We start from the raw sequence: 21511 nt of genomic DNA, 5'->3' as shown, positions 1-21511 counted from the left end.
CTATACACTAAAAAAGCAAAACATCTGAAAAAGGAAGTAGGAATTCAAACTGCTTATAATAGCATAAAAACAATAAAAAACTTAAAAATAAATTTAACTGGACAGTTTTCAATATCTGCACTCCCTTGTTCATGGCATCACTATCCCCAATATGGAAACAACCTAAGTATCTGTCTATAGATGAGTGAATAAAGGAGATGTGATATATATTGAATATATATTTAATAAAATAATATAATAAATGATTAAATAAATATTAATAATCAATAAAATAATATTCAGCCGTGAAAAAGAAGAAAATCCTGCATTTTAACAATTTTGATAAAGCTTGAAAACATGATGTTAAATGAAATAAGTCAGACAGAGAAAGATAAATATTGCATAATACCCCCTATATGTGGAATCCAATGGAGCCAAACTCAGAATCAAAGTAGAGTGGTTGTTCCCAGGAGCTGGGGAATGAGGGAAGTTGGGAGATATTTGCCAAAGGGCACAAACATCCAGTTAAAAGATTAAGAATTTCTGGGGATTAATGTAGAACATGGTGATTATAGTTAATGGTACTGTATCATATATGTGAAAGTTGCTAAGGGAATACACCTTACATGTTCTCACTCTAAAAAACAATGGTAATTATTTGACAGGATGAATGAGTTAGCTAATGTTATGGCAGTAATTCTTTTGAAAGAGGTAAATTATAAAATCAACATGAACACCTCAAACTGACACAATGTTATGAGTCTATTCTACTTGAATAAAGCTGGCGGGAAGGAGAAAGAAGCTCTAATTGAGAAAGTCTGTGACCGATGAAAAGCAGTTACTCACAAACCCTGGAAAGTCTCCAGAACAACAGAAGAAACAAAGAGTATGTACCTTGTGGTGGCTGAAGGCCTAGTTTGTGAAAGAAGGGAGTATGATAGAGGATCTTAAGCTCACTGATGATCCTGTTGAAAGCAAGGAGAACTGATAAATGAGATAGGTTTAATGTAATCTTAAAGATTAGAGAAAACCCCTGAAACCTTTGAATCTTCATGCTAGGGAAGCAACAGCCTCTGAAAGGTGATAGCAGCGAAACTGAAGACAGATGAGCCCTTAAGAGCATATGCCTTGGAGTCGGCCTGCAAGGATTCACAGCTTCACTTACTCGCTGGGCAACTCTAGCCAGCTGCTTACTCTCTCTTGAACTCAATTTAGTCATTTATAAAGCGGGGCTCACAATAGCACCAGTTACTTAGGGTTTGTGTGGTATTACCTATTTTATAATTGAATTATAACTAACATATAGTGTTATGTTATTTTCTCTAATAGTTTTTCAACTCCTGGAACGGTTAGAACATCAAACGGAATATGTGTTTGTTAAAAAGAACAAATGCACTCCCTATGGATAATTCCAGATCGTAGTCAGGTAATAGCTGTTTTGACCATTCATTTTAAAATGTGAACAGACTATCTCTAGGGACACGGGGTCCATTTATACCCATCTCGTTCCTAACGTTATACATCACAGTCGTCTAGTTCTCTCTTGATGCAAGTACTTACAAAGATATGATCTACTTTCTCGAGAGCAGAGAAACAAATATATCTTTGAGCTTTTGTTGTTGAGTTGAGACTCGAGCAGTGATTGCCAGATAAAAAAGACAGATTGAATCACCGGATGCATGAAGAGACAGACTGAACCGCGCCCAAAGGTGAAGGGTAACTGTTTTTTACAAATACTCCGAAAAATTAACAGACATCTGGAAAGTCAAAATTTATCATAATCTCTAGTTGCTCGAGAAAGACGAAATCTATTTTAGATCACTTTCCTTGGTCTACCCTCAATGTTTTATTAGGTAGACACACAACAAGATTCCTAAGTGTGGAGATGTACTTGGATAACAGGTGTGAACAACAGTAAGTGTGACTTTTTAATGTAAAGAATTCTGTATTACATACCCATATCATTTTTGCTCAGATTGGTCCTCTATGAGAAAATAATTTGAATGAAAGCGCTCTACCAAATGGACACAAGTGCTGACTCGTTGGAAAAATACAGCAAATGATCCATGCCTGCTTTTCCTGCTTATGACACCAATTCCTCCACCTTTCTACTAACAGGCTTCCCTGGCCTGGAACAGGAATATCCCTGGCTGTCCATCCCTTTCTCCCGTATCTATGCTATGGTACTGTCTGGGAACTGCCTGGTGCTGCATGTGATCCGGACTGAGCCGAGCCTGCACCAGCCCATGTTCTACTTCCTGGCCATGCTGGCCCTCACTGACCTGTGCATGGGGCTGTCCACGGTGCACACGGTGCTGGGCATCCTGTGGGGACTTAGCCAGGAAGTCAGCCTGGATGCCTGCATTGCTCAAACTTATTTCATCCATGGTCTGTCCCTCACAGAGTCTGGAGTCCTTCTCGCCATGGCTTTTGATCGCTTTACAGCGATCTGTAACCCTCTGAGGTATACGTCCATACTAACCAGTGCCAGGATTACCAAGATTGGGCTGGGAATTTTAGTTAGGAGTTTTGTGTTCATTATGGCTCCCATAATCCGCCTAAAGTTTTTCCACTATTGCCATTCCCACATCCTCTCGCACTCTTTTTGCCTTCACCAAGACTTACTAAGACTAGCATGTTCTGACATTCGCTTTAACAGTTTCTATGCCTTGGCTCTGGTGATTTGCACACTTTTGTTTGATTCCATGCTAATTATTGTATCCTACATTCTGATCCTGCATTCTGTCTTGGCTATTGCATCCCGGGAGGAGCGGCTTAAGTCCTTGCAGACCTGTGTCTCCCATATCTGTGCTGTCATGGTTTTCTATATCCCAATAATCGGTCTGACTATGGTGCATCGTTTTGGGAAACACCTCTCTCCTATGGTCCATGTCCTCATGGGCAACATCTATATCATCTTCCCACCCTTGATGAACCCCATCATCTACAGTGTCAAAACCCAACAAATCCGTGGCAGGATTCAGAAGTGGTTTTCCATGAAAAAGGAGTAAAACACTTTCGATTACATAGACACAGGGGCTTACCTGTAGAAAACTTCAGGCAAGGAGAGGGAAGGAATATATTTATTTAAAGACGTTAAAAATAAGGTGACTGAAAATGAAGACTTACAGGATATGCCCATTACATGAAAGATTTCTAAGTATCAAAAATAATAATCAAACCCAAGTTTGAAGTTCTGATAGTAGAGTCATTCATAACATGGCATTATCACTTCTGACTAGAAAAAAATAATATTCACAATTGTCCAGAGAAGTTTAACTTACAAGGAATATCTCTAAAGAAGTCATCCAAACACATAGTACCCATTTATCACTGGAGGCACAATTTTGTCACCACTTGGTATGGTTGCCTTACTCGATATAGACATTACAACTGGTTGCTAATCTTAAGTGATGTTTTCAGACTGGTTAGCAGTTTGAGAGTCAAGCAACATCACCCTTCTCTTCTGGTTAATTTGTCAACAGACAATTCTGTTGTCTGCTTCTCTAAAGAACAATCTTTCTTCATTTTACATACCTCAAAATGAGTGCTAAAATGACAATCTTAATTTGAGTCTCACAGAAATTGATGTCTTTACCGTGTAGAATAAATGTTTCACTAATATGCTTTACGGAATCTTTTTTATTTTAATCTTTTCTGGATTTGATAAATATCAACAAGGCAAGACTTTTCTTCTGTAGTGGCGTTTCTCACTGATGGCAAAACCATGTCTACCTAATAATTAACATGAGGTCAGATAACTAGCCATTTGGGAACGTAATAAAGCCTAGTCTGTACTAAAAACCATGTGGAATTGCCATTCATGAACATCTTCAAGAGAAAAGATACTGTTACCTTTTTTCATCTCTAGCAGCAACTCATCTTCATTCTCATCCTCTTTACCAAATTAGGAAAAATACCCATGCATATGCTATCAGAGAGTGCTATTAGACAGAGCTGATCTTTATTGCTTTGTGGAACTCTGTCCATAAGCTTCTGAGAGCAAACTTGTTAAGCATTTCATCCTTAAAGGATTTCTCCAAATACTCTAACCCATCGTCTTTTTTCCTCTTCTATTATTGGAGAACTGAATCATTAAATTCATGATTCAATCTTCATAGCATGCATTTATGAAGAGGCATTTATCTTTTGGCATACAACTAAAATACATTAAGACACACGGAGATATATATATATGTATATATATATACACATATATATATATGATCATCTGACTGATAGCAAGTATGTAAATGTATAAATTCATAGGTCTTAAGTGTTAATCTTTTAGAAAAATGTATAAAATAGAGATAGAAGAATGGATGAAGAACTCTAACTAGGGAAAATGTGTTTTCCTTATTAGATTCCTTTGGAGTCCTTATTTATATTTTGGAAACAAGATTTGAGCAACTCATTAATTTTGTGGTAAAAATAACTTCCAATCTTCAAAAGTAGTATGGCATTGGTTTTACAATATCATATTGGCCCTTTTTCCTGCTTTGCATTAAAATGCATCTAAATGTGTATCACATGTAAGAGTTTACAAAAAATTGAAAATAAGGAAAAATTGTCAAATGATTGAAAACTTGGAAATAATTTCCATAATGTAAATGAAGCTATACTGTAAATGAATCTGGTTTAAAACATACAATTGATTATTCATGCCTCTTTACTTTATGAACCAAAAAGAATCAACAATCCGTATCTAATTAAGAAGTAATTTGGGATCCCTGGGTGGCGCAGCGGTTTAGCGCCTGTCTTTGGCCCAGGGCGCGATCCTGGAGACCTGGGATCGAATCCCACGTCGGGCTCCCGGTGCATGGAGCCTGCTTCTCCCTCTGCCTGTGTCTCTGCCTCTCTCTCTCTCTCTCTCTCTCTGTGACTATCATAAATAAATTAAAAAACAAAAAGAAGTAATTTATTCCACTCAACTTATACTCAAAGAGATGGAGTTTAAAACAGCAATTTTGTAAAACAAACAAACAATCAAACAGATTTTTCATAGATTTTCTTTGTTGTAATTTTTTTAAGGTAGGGAAAAGTCAAGATTTTTCACTATAGGATGATAATTTAATGTTGTTTCTTTATTAATCCATGAAATGAATTAAGAAACGAATTAAAATGTTCATATGAGATGGAAGAAGGTAATGTTCTTATTGAATTCAAATTTACTCTAAATGTGATACCCAATATTTTTTCTAAAAATTTGTTAAAATCACAAGCATTCAGGGCACCTGGGTGGCTCAGCAGAGTGAGTGTCGACTCTTGGTTTCAGCTCAGGTCATGATCTCAGTGTCCTGTGATCAGCCAGCATTGGGTCATGTGCTAAGCATGGAGTCTGCTTGTCCCTTTCCCTCTGCTCCTCCCCTTATCCCCCACTATAAACGTTCTCTCTCTCTCTAAAATAAATAAATCGCTCTAAAAAGTATAAGCTCTCAGCGATTAGCACATTCTAAAAATAAGTGTTATATTTACATTCAAAAACACCATTAGAAAGCATAATTGAATGACAAATCCTATTCACATATACAGAACCTGAAGATATAATGTACATAATCACACGTAGAAATCATTCACACCCTTAGGGCCACCTGGGTGACTCAGTGGATTAAGCGACTCTTAATTTTGGCTCAAGTCAGGATCTCATAGTCCTGAGATTAACCCCCCTGCTTAAGATTCTCTGTCTCTCTCTCCCCCTCCTCCATTGATGCTTACTCTCTCTCTCTCTCTCTAAAAAAAAAAAAAAGAAAGAAAGAAAGAAAAGAAAAAAGAAATAAAATGAAATCATTAACACTTTGTTAGAGAGTGTAAGGGCATACACCTGAAATAGAAATATATTCTTTACTCTGTGTAACTGTATCTGTTCTCCTAAAACATTCCTGTAGTTTCACTGTGACTACACAAATAACAATATTCTTAATTTATAAAATTTTTATAGTTTCTTAGGAAATATTAAAAATCAGAGAAATAAAACAATTTAGAAATACATTTCAAGGGGTTCCTGGGTGGCTCAGTTGGTTGTATCCAACTCTTGATTTCAGCTCAGGTTGTGGTCTCAGGTCATGATTTCACACCCACGTATCTCAAAATAACAGAATATGAAGTACAGAAGTAACACTAGATACATAGAAAAATTAAGGAATAAATTTAATGAATTTTAGTGCCATTTAATTTTTTAAAGAAAATATGGATTATGTAATAGCCATGTAGCAGACTCAAAGATAAATCTATACCTAATTTCTTTTTATTTCAAGTTTGTATTTAAATTCCAGTTAGCTAAAATACTGTGCAACATGAGTTTCAGGTGTAGAATTTAGTAATTTGTCACTCACATACAGCACTTCATGCTCACCACACCATACCCATCGCCTATTTAATCTATCTCTCTGCCCTATACCTAATTTCTTAACCCAAATATAAGTATTACTATGCTACAAACTCATTTGTACTTATACCATATCATACACATAAAAATGAAACTGTAAAATTCAGGAAAAACTGTTCTTTTAAAAGAGATCTTTTGAATAAGCTACAGCTTATCCTTACAGATAAGGACAGGAAATGAGAGTTCATAAAATGAAAATCAACTGCTTTGACACAGACACACATACATATATAAGGATACATAAAAACAGTGAGAAATAAAAACTCAAACTATTTGCAATTCAACACATGCCAAAATTAGTTTACTCAGGCAAAACATACTTACACATCAATATGACAAAAGACAGCATAAACCTATAAAAACAAGATATAGAATTTAAGTTGTAAAAAAAAATTCAGTTGTCAGTAGTTTGAAATGGTCAATAAATATTAAAATAGATTCGATGTCATCTAAAATTAAATAACCACAAAATTTAAAATAATAGGTCAAATACAACTCCATATTTGGTATATAATTGGCAAATAAAACATGGTTATCAGAATCTGAGGTTGTTCAGAGACTTGCATTTGCTTTTCATATGGATGTAAGTTAGCAAGAGATTTTTGGAGATAAGTCACACGTGAATACTGAAATCTCTTATTTAGATTAGATGGAAAGTTATTAATATGTATACTGTTCTATAACGTGTACTTTTGAGGGTCTAATATTTATTAGTTTTATAACAATACAATTGTCAAACTACTCTTTGTTTAAAAGTTGTGTATTAAATATTTTCCAAAATTTTGACAAAATGTTTGAATTAAATAAACGCTACAGTTCATTTTTTAATTGAATCTGTTCTGTATTTCCATGATGACAAAATGGAAGAACACAAAGAAAACATAATAAGGCTTTAGAATGTTACAGAAACACTTCTAAACATCAATAAATGTTGGATGAATAAATTTAAGATTAATCATTCTCCACAGGATATTTTGTTTCTTTTTGTAGTTTAAACTCAATTAGCCACATATAGCACATCCTTAGTGTCAGATGTAGTTTTCAGTAATTCATTAGTTGCGTATAACACTCAGTGCTCATCACATCACCTGCCACAGGATTTCTTAAGAAAGTGAGTTAAAAAAAAAAAAGTGAGTTTAAATTTAAGTTGAGGAAATAATTTGTGGAGAGATGACTATGCTTTTCTCTCTCAGCTCTCAAACACTAATTGTGGAAAAACACTGATGAAAGGAATAGCTTTAAAAATTGAGACAAGATTTTCTGTCATGGTAAACTCCACAAAGTATTTAGATATGATTAGCTCATATGGCTTTTGAGGCAAATTTTAATACCTGTTTTCATTAGCTAAAGTTATGCTTCCATGTGAGGTATATGGAGCAAGCTGCTTATGGTTTAGATTACTTTCAAGAGAAATACTAGCACCTAGTAGCTGGCAACATAACCTGGTAGAGTTACATGGTAACTTATGTGACACCAAACTCAGATTTAATTATAATCAAGATCAATATCTTTCAGTTAGAGTGATAATTGTCACAGAACATCTTAATCCCTGTCAATCTCTAGAGCCATGTATCATTTATTCAAAATGATGTTAGTGCTATGGGCATAAAATTAGGTTATCACATTTATTTCATAATAAATACATTTATTTAGTTGATATATTACAAAAAACAGATTTATTAAAATTAAATAGAAGTAGAAAAAGATTTGAGGGATGATGAAAGGTAGAGATGAAGAGGACAAAGAAAAACCAAAACGAAACCTATCAATGATTCTCACCCTATGGGCTTTTGTTGCCCAGAGAGCCATGAACTCACTGCAGACAATGTAGAAGTCCAAGCATTTATCAGTCATCTTTTTGTAGATTATTGAATAAAATTTTACATGCATATATATATTTTTCAGAGTATTCATTGCTATGATTAATAATATACAATTAATTCAATATTACGCAGTTACAACTATATTTTGTAATGTCTTTTTTCAATATACAATTGCTGAGAGCAAAATTATTCCTTATATGAATAGATAAAAAGTTTACCCCAAACAAGTCCTTATACTTAAATTGGCTAGAAACTACTGCTTTATGCAACTAAAGTACATACGATATGTTTTTTCTTTTTTATTGTTCAATTATTTATTTAGTTATTTATTTAGTTATAAATTTATTTATTCATGAAAGACACAGAAAGAGAGGCAGAGACATAGGCAGAGGGAGAAGCAGGCTCCCTGTGGGGACCTGAGAGGGAACTCGATCCCAGGACCCCAGGATCACGCCCTGAGCCAAAGGCAGCTTCTCAACCTCTGAGTCACCTAGGCATCCCTCAAGTTTTTATTTAAATTCTAGTTTATAATCATATAGTGTAGTATCTGTTTCAGGAGTAAAATTTAGTGATTCATCACTTACTTGTAACACCTAGTGCTCAAGGCAATAAGGACCCTCCTTAATACTCATCATCCATTTAGCCCATTCCCCACTCCCCTCCCCTCCATCAACTCTCAATTTATTCTCTACAGTTAAGAGCCTCTTATGCTTTCCTCCCTCTCTTTTCCCCTTCCCCTATGTTCATCTGTTTTGTTTCTTAAATTCCACATATGAGTGAAATCATGTTGTCTTTCTCTGACTGACTTGTTTCATTTAGCATAATACACTCTATTTCCATTCACACCATTAAAAAATGGCAAGATTTCATTATTTATGATGGTTGAGTAATATTCCATTATATTTATATATGGAATATATATAATATTATATATGTAATATTCCATTATATATACGTTGAAAAAAATATATATATAATACTACTCTTCTGGTATTATGTAGAATATTATATATATATAAATATATATATATATCACTTTTTTTATCTATTCATCCGGTGATGGACACTTGGGATTTCTATACTATGGCTTTTGCTGATAATGCTATTAACATCAGGGTGCATGTGTTTCTTTGAATAAGTATTTTTCTATCCTTTGGGTAAATATCTAGGAATGCAATTACTAGGTCATAGGGTAGTTCTAGTTTTCACTTTTAAAGGAACCTCCATACTGTTTTCCAGATTGGCTGTACCAGTTTGCATTCCCACCAGCAGTATAAGAGGGGTCCTTTTTCTCCACAACTTTGCCAACTTCTCTTGTTTCCTGTTAATTATAGCCATTATGACCAGTGTGTGGTGGTATCTCATCATAGTTATGATTTGCATTTCCCTGATGATGAGTGATGAGCATCTTTTCATGTGTATGTTAGCCATCTGTATGTCTTTTTCAGAAAAATATCTATTCATGTCTTCTGCCCATTTCTTAACTGGATTATTTCTTTTTTGGGTGTTGAGTTTGATAAGTTCTTTATAAATTTTGGAAAGTAACCCTTTATCAGATATATCATTTGCAAATATCTTCTTCCATTCCATAAGTTGTCTTTTAATTCTGTGATTGTTCCCCTGCAATCAAATTTACTAACAAGGCCCAGAGACCCATAACTTTAATTTCAGTGAACATTTATATTATTCCCAAGACGGATAACCACACCTGGATAGATGGACATATTGATATGGAAATGAATGTTGTCGAGAATATGAAAGATAATTGCTTCTATGCACTTTCAAGGCCATTTTGAAGTGAATGGCACTGCCTCTCAATTTAAAAAGAGCAAGAACAAGAAAGGTAAAGAAAGAATTCACTGAGTGCATTTTTATTTTTTTTATTTTTTATTTTTTTTAAACTTTTATTTATTTATGATAGGCACACAGTGAGAGAGAGAGAGAGGCAGAGACACAGGCAGAGGGAGAAGCAGGCTCCATGCACCGGGAGCCCGACGTGGGATTCGATCCCGGGTCTCCAGGACCGCGCCCTGGGCCAAAGGCAGGCGCCAAACCGCTGCGCCACCCAGGGATCCCACTGAGTGCATTTTTAAAGAGAATGATAAAACTAGTGTTTAGAGGGTGAGATGGGCCAGGCTGGAAAAAACTAGGAGTGAGACACCACTCAAAATTCAAGAGTGGAAAAGAAGAAGGGGGAGTGGCCACCACATAGGTGCAGAGTGATTAGTTTAGATTTGCAGAGTTCAGGCAGGAAATGAGTCCAGAAAATAGATCTTCGCAGTTGAAGTCGAAGGGAAAAGCTGGGGTAAATGTTAAAAACAGGGTCAAATATTTTTTAAAAATAGGCAAATTAGGATGACTTTACACCAAAATGGAGGATTTTTTTTCTCAACTAAAGGCATCATGGAGAATGTTAATAGGCAATACCCAGATAGAAGTCATTGGCAGATTTTACTACTAGTTTTAGGTTAGAATATCTAAGAACAACCTGCAAATAGACAAGAAAAGCTCCAAATTAACAATAAAAATAATAAATTAAATCAACTACTTTATGTGAGAAGTAAGCACAAATGACATAAAGGTGTCTCTCCAGCATGTGCAAGGACTCTCAGACACAGTAGCAATAAAAGAAATACAGTGTCTGTAAAGCATGAAAACTTGCAGTATCACTTATTTACCATCTAGAAAATAACAGTCGGGATGCCTGGGTTTAGTGCCTCAGCGGTTTAGTGCCTGCCCTTGGCCCTGGGCGTGATCCTGGAGTCCAGAGACTGACACCTACCCTGGGCTCCCTATGTGGAGCCTGCTTCTCCCACTGCCTATGTCTCTGCCTCTCTCTTTCTCTGTGTCTCCCATGAATAAATAAATAAAATATTAAAAAAGAAAACAATAGAGGCTTAAAATCCATAGCAATAAGAAGTATAATTTATGAATTACTAATAGGAGACTAGAGAATACACATGAATCTGTGAGTGCATATGAGCCTCCATGAACCTGGTGAGAAGAATTACATAGTAACCACACAAAGGCACATTGGGTCACAGTAAAAGGGAACAACATAAAAGAATAATAAAATGGAGATCTTGAAATAGGCTGAATTATGGTTAATAATTATTATATTATATAATAAATAGACTGAATTATTATTAACAATTATTTCCTGGGCTCAGTAGGAATTGCCAGACTATCTGTCTACACCTAACTCATTTTCACTTGTCTTCTTACAATATTCTCTATGAGTTAAGCATTTGATTAATAGTCCACTGACACTGGGTACTGTAGGTCTGTTCCTAATATGAGTATTTGCCCATATAGGAACACATGAGCTTTATCCACAAACAAACTCTGGAGGGTCACGGTGTTCTATGGATGCTCCAGTGTTAATATGTCTCTGCATAGTTCTGGCCTGTCTTGTTTACCTCCATCTTTATGTATCCTGTGTATATAATCAGAGGACTTCTGGGCTTTCCTAAGCCTAATGAGACCTCCCAAACATCATAATATCCCATTACAAGGCAGCCATGGCTAACTACCATCTTGTCCACAGAGACCTTAATGTCCCCAAAGTCATTGCTGTCATACATTTAATCATTCTTGAGTAAGTAACTTTGTCTGGACACCGCAATGGAAAACCATCATTTGAAGATTTGCAGAGAACAGCTATTCAGGTTATTCTATGAGGTATTATTTTAGATCAATCAAGTGGCAGTCAAGTAGGAAAAGAAGATTTCTAGGTAGAGAAATCACAATGTATGTTTACAAAAGACATTTGAGTATTTGAGTAACGTCAGGTGGTACTAGAGAAAGAAGGAAATATTTTCAGAGGTTAAAAAGCATAAATTCAGCATTCTTGCTTCTTTTTTTTTAATTTTTATTTATTTATGATAGTCACAGAGAGAGAGAGAGAGAGAGAGAGAGAGGCAGAGACACAGGCAGAGGGAGAAGCAGGCTCCATGCACCGGGAGCCTGATGTGGGATTCGATCCCGGGTCTCCAGGATCGCGCCCTGGGCCAAAGGCAGGCACTAAACCGCTGCGCCACCCAGGGATCCCCAGTATTCTTGCTTCTATGCAAGAATCTAAGAAGTTCCTGTTACAGAGTGGTTTCTGGTTATGTAACTCACAGTAGTCATAATGTTGAAAGATTATATTCTAAGAAAACCAAGGGTAGCAAATGACCATGGAGATGTTGGCCATCTCTAAAGTGTCAGAGGCATGAATTGTAGGATAAAAATCTGTGAATTATTTAAGACTGCAGACCGTATGTACAAAAACAGACATTTTGTACTCAGAATTTAATGAAAGCATACTAGGTTTCAGTATCTTCTTTTCTGTGATACAGTTTCATGAAGGAGATGAATGTGAAAAAAGACACAAATAATTCAGTAAATTTGAGATATTCTCATTAGTTTGAAGGCAATTGTTGACCTACTTTGCTAAAGCAGTTTCACTTATCTGGAGGGGCAATACACTAATGCTACAAAATAAGGAATTTTCAATATTCTTCCAAGAAATATGTGAGAATGGGCTGAGATAAGTGGAGAACAGGAAAACATTAGTGAGTTTTAAAGTTAGCACTATTGACTAAGAGGATGCTGTGGTGAGGAAGAAGTTCAAAGTTAAGAGGACACAGGTTACTGATTTAGTGAATCTAAGAGTAGTTTAGTTGTTTGCGAGGATACTTGAGTGGGTGATTCAGTAAGGAAATGGGGAAGGATTCCTTCCCTTATGTCTTTGCATAGGGGTGGTGAAGATAAATATACATTTAAAAGCATTTGCAGGTAGAACAGAGACTTTCAGGGAATTTATAATTCTTAATAATCTTCCCTTCTAAGTAGCAGTATCTAATCATGTATAAAGACAAGATAGTTGGGATCCCTGGGTGGCTCAGCAGTTGAGCGTCTGCCTTCAGCCCAGGGCATGATCCTGGAGTCCTGGGATCAAGTCCCACATCGGGCTCCCTGCATGGAGCCTGCTTCTCCCTCTGCCTGTGTCGCTGCCTCTGTCTCGCTCTGTCATGAATAAATAAATAAAATCTTAAAAAAAAGGGACAAGATAGTAAGTCTAGGTCAATTGAATCTATTAATAGATAACATTTGTTGAGCATTCCAGCCACTTTTATAAATGAAAATTCTTTACTGTATTAATATGTACTTATTTACATGCATATTCTTATTTAATTCTTTTAGAAACCATCTGAATGAGTACGTGCTCTTGTTATGCCACCATACTCTCAAAGAAACAAAGGCATGATTTTTATGAGGTGGGAATCAAACACCTGTTAAGTGGAATAGTCAGACTTTCTACCTATGAAATGCTATTCTTTGAATATTGTTTCTCATAATAATGGCTAACACTTATAAGGTGCTTACTATGTGCCAGGTGGCTGACCAAACATTTCATGTAATTGGGTTATATACTTTTCAAAATTACACTATCAAATGAAAGACATTTTTATTACCTGCATTTTGGAGTTCAGAAAATTGAGCTATAGTTGAAGTAATACTAATACCTATAGCTATGATTTCCCCCAGTAGTACTCAATAGCTCAGGTGCAGAAGCAAACAAGCTGGAGACAATGTGAGAGAGCTGCAAAATAGATGAGAAAGAAAGTGTTCCAGAGGAAGGATTCCTGTCCCCTTTGAAGAGTCCTTTTAGGGATCCCTGGGTGGCGCAGCGGTTTAGCGCCTGCCTTTGGCCCAGGGCGCGATCCTGGAGACCCAGGATCGAATCCCACGTCGGCTCCCGGTGCATGGAGCCTGCTTCTCCCTCTGCCTATGTCTCTGCCTCTCTCTCTCTCTCTCTCTCTCTGTCTCTGTGACTATGATAAATGAATAAAAGAAAAATCAAGAGTCCTTGTAGCAGGACTAAGTATCAAGTTGGCATGAGACAGATTAGTAGGAGAAAATCAGGTGTAGTAGTAGACATGGAAATTTCAAGGACAGTCACTTCAAATGAGATCTATATGTCATCCTGAACTAAAGAGTAGGTAGATCTCAAAGAAAGATTGCAGTTCACAGGGCAAAAAGCAGAGCAAATGTTTGGTAATGATGTTTCCACTGCTATACAAATGGGTCACTCGGGTAAAATTTACCTCTGCTAGTAATGCTTATTCTGGGAAAGACCCTCAATTTATATTGCTCAATGTACTTAAGGGAGGGATAAAAGTTTCTCTTGATCCTGTAAGGTCTTGATACTCTTCAGTTCAAAAGAATCTTCATGCCAAAGTGGCCCATCTGGAGGCAGCCTGCCCTTGGTCCCTACAAAAGCAAACGGAATAAGATATTTGGGTATGCTAATAAGTAAAAGTTTGAAGTGATGTTCCACCAAATCTGTTTATCTGGAGAGAAGGAATTAATGCTGGGTGTTAAAGTATGGAAAAAGAATGAGATTTTATATTCATGATGCAGTGTTTTGGAATTTAAGTTTTCAGAGGAGGCACGGTTACAGATGATGATAAATCTATGTGGGATGATATATAGTGTAGTGAATTCATCATTGAAGGAAGAAAAGTGGGAATGATGAATGGCCAGTGGGTTAGAAAGGATCTAAATGTACAGATTTCAAAGCCGTGTATTAATATAAAACAATACAGGTGGAAATATAAAGTAAAGCCAGATAGCAGTGTTTAATGAATATGGGGGAGACCTAGTTATTTATCGACATCAAAGTGGATGATGAAGAGTGTTTGAAGTGGGAAATATGGAACTACAGTGAGATGAAAAGTACCAGTGCAAGGGGAGAGTATCTTGGACACTCCAGTTTAGGGCAACTTAAGAGAATCTTAAAAGAACTTTTTCTTTTCCTTACTTATTGGTATGTCTTTGTTTTTTGTAAGATGGAAAATGGGGTAAATTTTATACAATGAAGCTGAAGCTGCAGACATGAGTTTTCTTTATTTTCTATGTCTTTATGTTGTTGTTGGGAAAAAATTGGCTTTAATTATCTTTCAAAATACACCTAAGCCTTTTCCTCAAGTCCCTCCACCTCCCAAAATGTTTAAGAGGCTGATAATATAGATTTGGCCCATATAAATTGTTGCTCTCGACTATTTCAAAATACTTATTCCTTGAATGATAGCAAAATTTGGAATAATAAAAGCTTCTGGAAAAAAATGAAAACAGCTATATACATACATACACATATATATGTGTATGTATGTATATAGTAATGAAAACGACTAACCTGTATTAGCACATTCCCGTATGAACAGAATGAGGTTTGGGACTTATGTCTGTCACTGAAAACCATAGTCACCAAATGCTGCTCTCCATGTCTCAAAATAATTCCCTCTGTACCCATTTAGGGTACAGCACATAGGGATTCTTTGGATGTCATACTATACTTCCATACTGTGTTGCTTTTGCTTTTTGCAAGGAAGCACAGCGTAGATGAAAATTAAGAGAATGTATTATCTTTGATTAAACTGGAGGCGGAATGTGTTTATTGATGAAGGGTATTTAGTAAGTCTAGAACCACCACCTTCCCCATGTGCAAACAGAACATAACATGCTCTCATGATTAAAAACCACCTTGACACTATCATAACATTATCTAACAGAAAGAATGTCTTAGTTAATGTCTAATCACTGACAGTTTAGCTGCTTCCTCTGTATCAGAAAGTGAGCAAAACACTGGAGACACAAAGTCTTTAATATATGCTCTTTTTACTTCATGTCTCATATTGATAGTGGAGTACTTAGGACAAGTAAAGGAATAGCTACCACAAGATGTAATATTTGTGCTCATCAATGTATGTGAAAGATATGGGAGCATAGGAAGGTTCATCACAGTTTGAAGTAGACAACAAGCACTTGCGAGAATCAGAAAATGTTCAACAGGATTTGAAAAGACAGATTAAAGTTTATAAAGCAGATGAGGGAAAAATTAATCAAGTCCAAATGTAGAGACAGTTTAAAGTCATAAAGAATAAAACCATATTGTATGATCCCAGACCTGCTAGAAGTTCTGGGTTACTCTGAAACGAAGTAACGGCAAGACTGGAAGCTTGAGAGATGCAAAAAAAGCATAGAGTGAATTAACATTTTTTGGAATAAGACAATACTTTTAATGATAAGACTTTAAGCAAAATAATCATATCTGACTTTTAAAAGATAATTGATGATGTGAGGAGGTGGACTTTATAAAGAAAAGCCAGAAACAGGAGAAATAATTAGGAGGCTATGCCGCAGACTTTATGGGAGTTAATAAATGTCACAGATAGAGGAAAGGATGAATGACATGCTGAATTTCATCGATATCAAATCATTAAATTCAGTGAGATATAATGGCTGCTTGATTGTACTGTTAAGGTTTTAAAGGGCAAAGGGTCAAGGATAACTCTGAGATTTTTGGTTTAAATGACCGTGTGACAGCTGTTGCCAACAAATGAGAGACAGGCAGATAGTGGGGGAGCTTTGAGGAAAACAGTGAACATCGTGTGGCATATCCCCGACTGTGATTATTTAAGACATGGTATAAACATGCTAAATATAATAAAACAGAACATAGAAAGCATTGCATGCTCTACTAGCATCATGCTCTCTGGAGGGGCAGATTGCAGGCCACAGATTCGGCTAACTAACCCTGATGCAGGTAAAATGCAATAGTTGGGAGGCAGAAGGAACATGGTATCTGTATGTTTCAGAAACAAATGCAAAATCAGAACTAACAGGAAGCTAGAGGGTGTGGGCAGGCTTTCTGACTTCCCTGGCAATCTGTCTGGTAAATATAAGGTAATAAGCAACCTTATTGACCTCATTCAAAATAGGCTGCCATGTTCTTGGAGTTGTTTCCCTATAGATCCCTGAGTTACACATTCCAGGAGCCTGGCCTCTCTCTAAATTGAAACTACTTAACCTCTTTCTCCCAGTATTGTCTTTCTTTTAAGAGAGAGAGAGAGAGAGAGAGAGAGAGAGAGAGATTCTATCTATCTTTCTATCATCTATCTATCTTTCTATCTATCACACAGATGGCAATAGCCAGAGAGAGCATGCATAGGTTTGGAGATGGGGGTGGGGTGTGGGAGAGGGCCATATGAGCAGGGAGAAGCAGACTCCTTGCTGGGCAGGGAACCTGAGGTAAGGCTCAATCCCAGGACCCTGGGATTATGACCCAAACCAATTACAGAGGCTTAACAAACTGGGCCATCCAGACACCCCTTAGTATTGCCTTATAAGTAAATTTACTGATGCCTATAGACCTACTTTTATGACAAAGTATGTATGTATCACAAAGCAATTAAGCTTATTTTTCGTTCTGTGTAATTTTTTCTACCTAGAAATCATGTTTATACTTCTAGATGTACTACTCACTTGCTGTATACTGAGTTCTCTGCCAAACATCCTCTTGAATTTTTGGATTTCCTAAATGGAAGAACATGGAAAAACCTATAAACCTATAAAGATCTTTTTATTAAACTTAAACATCTTTTATAGTTTAAATGTTCAATATTCCCAATTTCTTGCCCCAAATTCTTATCTCTACCTGAGGTTATGGGACTCACATCCAATGTGACAATCCAAAATTCTGGGTCTCTGTATTCTGGATAATGTTTAAATTCTGAATTCTTCTGAAATATTTATAATGATTAACTCAAATTTGAATTCTCACTTTCTTATATGGAAACACCTCAGATACTTACTCACATAGGTCCAGAGTAGCATATGCATAAGAGGAGAATATGCACATTAATTATAACCAGAATGTTTTTTTTCTGAACAGATATTACATGAAGAGTCAAACAAAGAGGTATTGCCAATAGGAATATTTATTAAAATTTAATGAACTTTCGTATCAGATGAGTTTCAGGAGTAGATATTGGGAACAATTAAAAATTTTTAAAAAGGCAACGTATGAAGATGAGCGTGTGCATTTCTGAATTGCTATTTTAGGAGGAAATTTGATCCTCAGAAGAAGGTTTGAGGGCCATTACTGGAACAAAAGGACAAGACCAGTGAATGATCATGAAAAGATGCTTGTAGCACTGAGACCTGGAGTACTGGATTGGAATTACTTTGCTCTCACTGTCATTAGCAGGGAGCAAAGCAAGGGTCAAGGCCAGGAATCCGGGGAGCAGAATGCCAAATGGACTTATATTATTCCCATTAGTTAAAAATGTGTGTTGATAGCAATGTCTAAATTATCTGAAGGAATGAGGAAATGAAATTTTCAAAAAAGAAAAATAATTGTCAAGGCAGGTAACTTATTTGCAATTTTCCCCCATCACTTAAAATGCTAAATTAAGTTTCATGTAAATCTTTTTAAAAATTTCATATGGTAACTTCATCTAATGTTGAATGCAGTTAACTGTTTTTGGATAGCTCAGAAAAAAAAAAACAGTTTTTCCTCATTATTTGAAACACAGTATACACTTAGAAAATTGTGTGGATTGATAAATGCAGTCTTTTAGGTACTTGTTTTTGAATTACATAAAAAGTTGTAGAGATATAGCCATAGCAAAAAAAATAATAAAAAAACATTTTTCTGGACAATATTAATTTAAAATTCTGATGACAGATCTGTGTTTTTCTACTATTTTCAGCTAATACCCCTCACTTTTGATATATGCTTCTAATATCCTGTCCTCCTTCTGATTATCTTTAAGATCTTTTCGGAAATAAGAAGGCATTAGTCATGAGTGAGAATAAGGTTTTATTTTTAATGTTCACAAGAATTTTGGTTATATTTAAGCTGTTTGAATTTCTTATTATGCATTCCTGATTATTTAAGTTGTCTGTGGTCTACCATATTGTTAAAATTACAACTGCCTTTTGTATAACCTGCAATTCATTGTATATATGCATGTGTGGATCTGTGTGTTTGTGTATGCCTGCATGAATGTTCACACTTGATTGAAAATTCCTTGAGAGCAGTGGCCTTTGTCTTTCTTTTTTTTTTTTTTATAAATTTCTTGTTTATTGGTGTTCAATTTGCCAACATATAGAATAACACCCAGTGCTCATCCCATCAAGTGCCCCCTCAGTGCCCGTCACTCAGTCACCCCCACCCCCAGCCCACCTCCCCTTCTACCACCCCTAGTTCCTTTCCCAGAGTTAGGAGTCTCTCATGTTCTGTCTCCCTTTCTGATATTTCCCACTCATTTTTTTCCTTTCCCCTTTATTCTCTTTCACTATCTTTTATATTCCCCAAATGAATGAGACCATATAATGTTTGTCCTTCTCTGATTGACTTATTTCACTCAGCATAATACCTTCCATCCACGTCGAAGCAAATGGTGGGTATTTGTCGTTTGTAATGGCTGAGGAATATTCCATTGTATACATAGACCACATCTTCTTCATCCATTCATCTTGCGATGGACACCGAGGCTCCTTCCACAGTTTGGCTATTGTGGCCTTTGTCTTTCTTAAAGCAAAGTTGATGTCTATATCACACAATTCAAAAAATCCTAGGCACAAAGAAGCAGAAATTTTATCACTGCTTGTATACTTAATAGATAATGGAAATATAAAACTAGAACAGAAAAAACACTGAACAGAGAAGAGAAAATTTAAAAAGAAGTCCATCTTATTTGCAAATAAAGATACCGGGTCCATAACGGGGAAGTGATTAACCCAACAACTTACGGAAGTTTTAGAGAAGAGTCAGCCCTTCACATAGGCTATTTTAGTGTGCCTGGAATCTCCATAAATAAATAATTATTCTGTCAACTTGATTTCTTCCTATAGGAAACTAGCCTCACTACTTTGCACCAGAGCATGCAAACTCTCCAGTTTTAATATGGCAGACAATGCTACACATAGCTACATCTCATCTTTTTTCCTGGTTGGTATTCCTGGTTTGCAAGCTTTTCACTGCTGGATTGGCATCCCTGTCTGCCTCCTGTTTGCCCTGGCCCTGCTGGGGAACAGTGTAATCATCATCACCATCAAAATAGAACCCAGCCTCCACCTGCCTGTGTATTTCTTCCTTTGTATGCTGGCAGTGAATGACATGGCTCTTGTCTCTTCCACAGCCCCCAAGATGCTGGGTATCTTCTGGTTGGATGCTCACAAGTTTGACTTTAGTATCTGTCTAGCACAAATGTATTTTATCCACACATTCTGCATAATTGAGTCAGCCCTCTTGGTTGCCATGGCCTTCGACCGGTATGTAGCTATTTGTATCCCACTGCGTTATACAACCATCGTGACAACACCAATGATCACTAAAATGGGTCTAGCTGGTGTGATCCGAGCTACCTTTATGGTTTTGCCCTGTCCTCTTCTTATTAAAAGGCTACCGTATTACACTAAATATGTTATCAATCATGCCTACTGTGAGCACATGGCTGTGGTGAAGTTGGCCAGTGCCAACACCCTCATTAACAGAGCATATGGAATCTCTGTGGCCCTTTCAGTGATGGTGTTGGACCTAGGGCTCATAGCTACATCCTATATCAAGATCCTTCAGGCAGTCTTCCGGCTATCTTCTCAGAATGCCCGCTCTAAAGCTCTGGGCACCTGTGCTGCCCACGTCTGCACTCTACTTGGATTCTACACACCTGCACTATTTAGTTTCCTAACTCACCGTATTGGCAAGAAGGTACCTTCAAGCATTCATATAATTTTTGCAAGTTTATATCTTTTGGTGCCTCCCACAGTCAATCCCCTGGTGTATGGTGTCAAGACCAAACAGATTCGTGACCGTGTGGTCAGTCTCTTCCTCTCAAACAAGATTATTTCTGGAAACTAAAATATGATGTAAATACAAACCCGTATTGGCAGATTCTGTTTTATGAAATCATGGTACATTAACAATAGTTGCAACTTTGTCTCCAACATACAATTTCTCAATTCAGTTTTATTTCTCAGCAGGGATATTTGATGTTGTACATTTTTCTCTCTTTTTTCATTTTTTAATATTTCCCTTTCTTTCTCTTGGAAATAAGCTTCATGGGAAGCGTTCAATAAATACTTGCAATAAATGTTATTGATTATTGACATTATTTTGTATTCTATATTTATGAATAATATTTCATGATATTCACAAATGTGAAATAACTAGGTTAATTTTTGTAATAATTTAAAAATTCTCAGTATATTGAACAATGTAATTTATGAAAACAAATTTTTTTTTCCAATTCACACTCTTACATGTACTGATTAAAATTCTTCAGTAAAAGTCGTCATTTTCAAGTTTCAGTTATAACAGTTGTAATAATGGCTTAACAGTCACAGAATGATCATTGTGGGTTTGGCTGTTTACTAAGCCTTTTACATTTATTTACTCCTTTAGTCCACAAAACTATACTGTGATGTGGGTAGTATTATTATTCTCCTCGTACCAAGTAGGAAACTGAGGCACAAAAAGGTTTAGTAAATT

The 21511-nt window shown here is 36.2% G+C and overlaps 2 protein-coding genes across 2 annotated transcripts; both read left to right on the top strand.

Moving 5' to 3' along the window:
- The first annotated feature begins 2045 nt into the window (after nucleotides 1-2045).
- Nucleotides 2046-2990, top strand: LOC112667344 (olfactory receptor 51V1-like). Its single transcript, XM_025458928.2, has one exon. It carries the CDS (start codon nucleotides 2046-2048, stop codon nucleotides 2988-2990), a length of 945 nt encoding a protein of 314 aa, XP_025314713.2.
- A 16937-nt stretch (nucleotides 2991-19927) lies between these two features.
- Nucleotides 19928-20881, top strand: LOC112667343 (olfactory receptor 52P1-like). The gene has a single exon (XM_025458927.3). It carries the CDS (start codon nucleotides 19928-19930, stop codon nucleotides 20879-20881), a length of 954 nt encoding a protein of 317 aa, XP_025314712.3.
- Nucleotides 20882-21511: the final 630 nt, after the last annotated feature.

Source organism: Canis lupus, chromosome 21, assembly GCF_003254725.2.
Source record: "Canis lupus dingo isolate Sandy chromosome 21, ASM325472v2, whole genome shotgun sequence".
Classification (NCBI taxonomy): Eukaryota; Metazoa; Chordata; class Mammalia; order Carnivora; family Canidae; genus Canis; species Canis lupus.
The sequence above is the reverse complement of the archived record's forward strand: the minus strand, read 5'-3'. Positions and strand labels throughout refer to the sequence as shown.